The sequence below is a fragment of the Coturnix japonica genome, unplaced genomic scaffold, assembly GCF_001577835.2.
Source record: "Coturnix japonica isolate 7356 unplaced genomic scaffold, Coturnix japonica 2.1 chrUnrandom698, whole genome shotgun sequence".
Lineage (NCBI taxonomy): Eukaryota > Metazoa > Chordata > Aves > Galliformes > Phasianidae > Coturnix > Coturnix japonica.
Window position 1 is genome coordinate 1,955 of NW_015440062.1, and position 3,805 is coordinate 5,759.

A 3,805-nucleotide genomic window follows, 5' to 3' on the forward strand; every position below is an offset into this window, starting at 1 on the left:
GGGTCTCTATGGGGTCTCTATGGGGCAGCTATGGGGTATTAATAGGGTCTCTATGGGGTCTCTATGGGGCAGCTATGGGGTATTAATAGGGTCTCCATGGGGTCTCTATGGGGCAGCTATGGGGCAGCTATGGGGCGGCTATGGGGTTTCTATTGGGCAGCTATGGGGTCTTTATGGGGTCTCTATGGGGCATCTATGGGGCAGCTATGGGGTATTAATAGGGTCTCTATGGGGTCTCTATGGGGCAGCTATGGGGTATTAATAGGGTCACTATGGGGTCTCTATGGGGTATTAATTGGGTCTCTACGGCGCAGCTATGGGGTCTGTATGGGGCAGCTATGGGGTTTCTATGGGGCGGCTATGGGGCATCTATGGGGCCTCTATGGGGCAGCTATGGGGTATTAATAGGGTCTCAATGGGGCACCAATGGGGTATTAATAGGGTCTCTATGGGGTTTCTATGGGGCGGCTATGGGGCAGCTATGGGGCAGCTATGGGGTCTCTATGGGGCAGCCATGGGGCAGCCATGGGGCAGCTATGGGGTCTCTATGGGGCAGCTATGGGGCAGCCATGGGGTATTAATAGGGTCTCTATGAGGCATCTATGGGGTCTCTATGGGGCACCTATGGGGCATCTATGGGGTCTCTATGGGGCAGCTATGGGGCAGCTATGGGGCATCTATGGGGTCTCTAAGGGGCACCTATGGGGCAGCCATGGGGTCTCTATGGGGCAGCTATGGGGCACCAATGGGGTATTAATACGGTCTCTATGGGGTCTCTATGAGGCATCTATGGGGTCTCTAAGGAGCACCTATGGGGTTTCTATGGGGCAGCTATGGGGCATCTATGGGGCAGCCATGGGGTCTCTATGGGGCAGCTATGGGGCACCAATGGGGTATTAATAGGGTCTCTATGAGGCATCTATGGGGTCTCTAAGGGGCAGCTATGGGGCATCTATGGGGCGGCTATGGGGCAGCTATGGGGTCTCTATGGGGTCTCTATGGGGCAGCTATGGGACAGCCATGGGGCAGCTATGGGGCAGCTATGGGGCGGCTATGGGGTCTCTCTGGGGTCTCTATGGGGCAGCTATGGGGCGGCTATGGGGCAGCCATGGGGCAGCTATGGGGTCTCTATGGGGCATCTATGGGGTCTCTAAGGGGCATCTATGGGGTCTCTATGGGGTCTCTAAGGGGCACCTATGGGGCAGCTATGGGGTCTCTATGGGGCAGCTATGGGACAGCTATGGGGCGGCTATGGGGCAGCTATGGGACAGCTATGGGGTCTCTATGGGGTCTCTATGGGGCAGCTATGGGGCACCAATGGGGTATTAATAGGGTCTCTATGAGGCATCTATGGGGTCTCTATGGGGCACCTATGGGGCATCTATGGGGCAGCTATGGGCAGCTATGGGGCGGCTATGGGGCAGCTATGGGGCAGCTATGGGGTCTCTATGGGGCAGCTATGGGACAGCCATGGGGCAGCTATGGGGTCTCTATGGGGCAGCTATGGGCTCTCTATGGGGCATCTATGGGGTCTCTATGGGGTCTCTATGGGGCAGCTATGGGGCAGCTATGGGGCAGCTATGGGGCAGCCATGGGGTACCTGGAAGGGCTGCAGCAGCTCCTCGCTGAGCGGCTCCCGGCTGCTGCTGACCCCCACGTACGCGTTGAGTTCGGCCAATCGGGGCAGCGTCGCCTCGGCCCGGTTCTGACCCACATCGGCCTCACGTAAATAGAACTGAATGGGAAAGGGGGGAAATGCACCAAAATCGGGGGAAATGGACCCAAAATGGAGCTAAAATGGGCCTAAAATGGACCCAAATGGACCCAAATGGACCCAAAATGGGACCAAAATGGACTTAAAATGGAGCTAAAATGGTCCCAAATGGACCCAATAAGACCCCAAATGGGAGCTAAACATGGACCCAAATGGACCTAAATGGACCAAATGGATCCTAAAATGGGTACCAAAATGTGGACCAAAATGGACCCTAATGGACCTATAAATGGGACCAAAAGGGACCAAAAGTGGGACCAAGATGGACCAAAAATGGACCAAAATGGACCTAAAATGGAACCACCGAAATGGACCAAATGGACCTAAAATGGACCAAAAAATGGACCCAAAATGGACACAAATGGACCTAAAATGGCAGCTAAAACTCCTCGGACCCAAAGTGGACCCAAATGGACCCAAATGTACGCTAAAATGGATCCCAAATGGACCCAAATGGACCCAAATGGACCTAAATGGACCTAAAAATGGATCACCAAAATGGAACCAAATGGATCCTAAAAAATGGGAACCCAAAATGAACCCATAAATGACCCATACTATGGACCTAAAATGACCTAATGAGACCCAAATTGGACCCAAGGTGGACCCTCAAATGGGGACCAAAATGGACCTAAAATGGGACCAAAAATTGGACCAAAAATGGCGCCTTAAATGGCCTAAAAATGGGACCAAAATGTGACCCAACATGGACCTAAATATGGGTACCATAAATGGACTTTAAAATGGAGCTAAAATGGACCCAAATGGACCTAAAAATGGACCCAAAATGGACCTTAACATGGACTAGAGATGACCCCAAATGACCCAAAATGGACCCAAAATGGGACCAAATGTACCTAAAATGGTGACCCATAATGGACGAAAATGGACCCTAAATGGACCTCAAAGGACACAAATGGACCCCAAGATGACCCAAAAGGACCTAAAATGGACCCAAAATGGACCCAAATTGGACCTAAAAATGGGACCCAAATGGGACCAAAGGGACCCAAATGGACCCAAATGACCCAAAATGGGACCAAAAATGGACCCAAATGGACTCTAAAAAATAGGACCAAAATGGAAACCCAAATGGGACCCAAAAATGGTCCAAATGGGACCCAAGGGACCAAAATGGACCCAAATAATGGACCAAAATGGACCCAAAAATGGAACTTCAAATGCCAAATGGACCCATATATGGACCCAAATGGGCCTCATAATGGATACCCCAATATGAACCAAAATTGGATCCCAAAATGTGACCCATAAATTACCTATAAATGGACCTAAATGGACCCCAAATGGATAATCCCCACAATGGACCTCACACAATGGTCCTCTCAAACACTGGCTAAATGGACCCAACACGGACCTAATGGACCCAATGATCCTTAAAATGGAACCTCAAATTGAACCCTCTAAATGGACTCCTAATGGACCAAAATGGGACCCAAGTGTGATATCCAAATGTGAGCCAAATTGGAGTCTAAAATGGCGCCCACAATGTGACCATATATGCCCCGATACGCTCAAATTGGGCCCTATAATGGACCCATAATGGAGCTAAAATGGACCTCCAATATGTGGCCAATATATATGCGGACCAATAATGACCCAAAATGGACCTAATAATGGACCCACCCATGGCACCCACAAATGGACCCAATAATGGGACCTAATGGATCCCAATGGGCCCAATGGAACTCCAAATGGACCCAAATGGACCCCAAATGGGCCCAAATTGGACAAATATGACTAATAATGGGACCAAAATGGACCAATGGACCCAAATGGATCCCAAAATGACCCCAAATGGAGCTCTAAAAATGGACTCCAAATGGGCCAAATGGATCCCAAAATGGGCTCCAAAATGGACCCAATGGATTCAATAATGGTAACCCAAAATGGACCTAAAATCCCATTAAAATTGGACCCAAAATTTCCCATCAAAATGATCCCAAATAATCCATTTAAATGAGGTCCATAAGCCCTCCCTCATCTATGCGTGACCAATCATGACTCTCCTCT

General features: G+C 50.0%; 1 protein-coding gene across 1 annotated transcript in view; it reads right to left on the reverse strand.

The window, feature by feature from the left end:
* Positions 1-1,540: 1,540 nt before the first annotated feature.
* LOC107307607 (ubiquitin-like modifier-activating enzyme 1) overlaps positions 1,541-3,805 on the reverse strand; it is an 18,413-nt gene continuing 16,148 nt past the window's right edge. Inside the window, exon 5 of the mRNA XM_015851132.2 lies at positions 1,541-1,735. Coding sequence (XP_015706618.1) covers positions 1,568-1,735 — 168 coding nt within the window. The 3' untranslated portion in view covers positions 1,541-1,567. The remainder of the gene's footprint in view (positions 1,736-3,805) is intronic.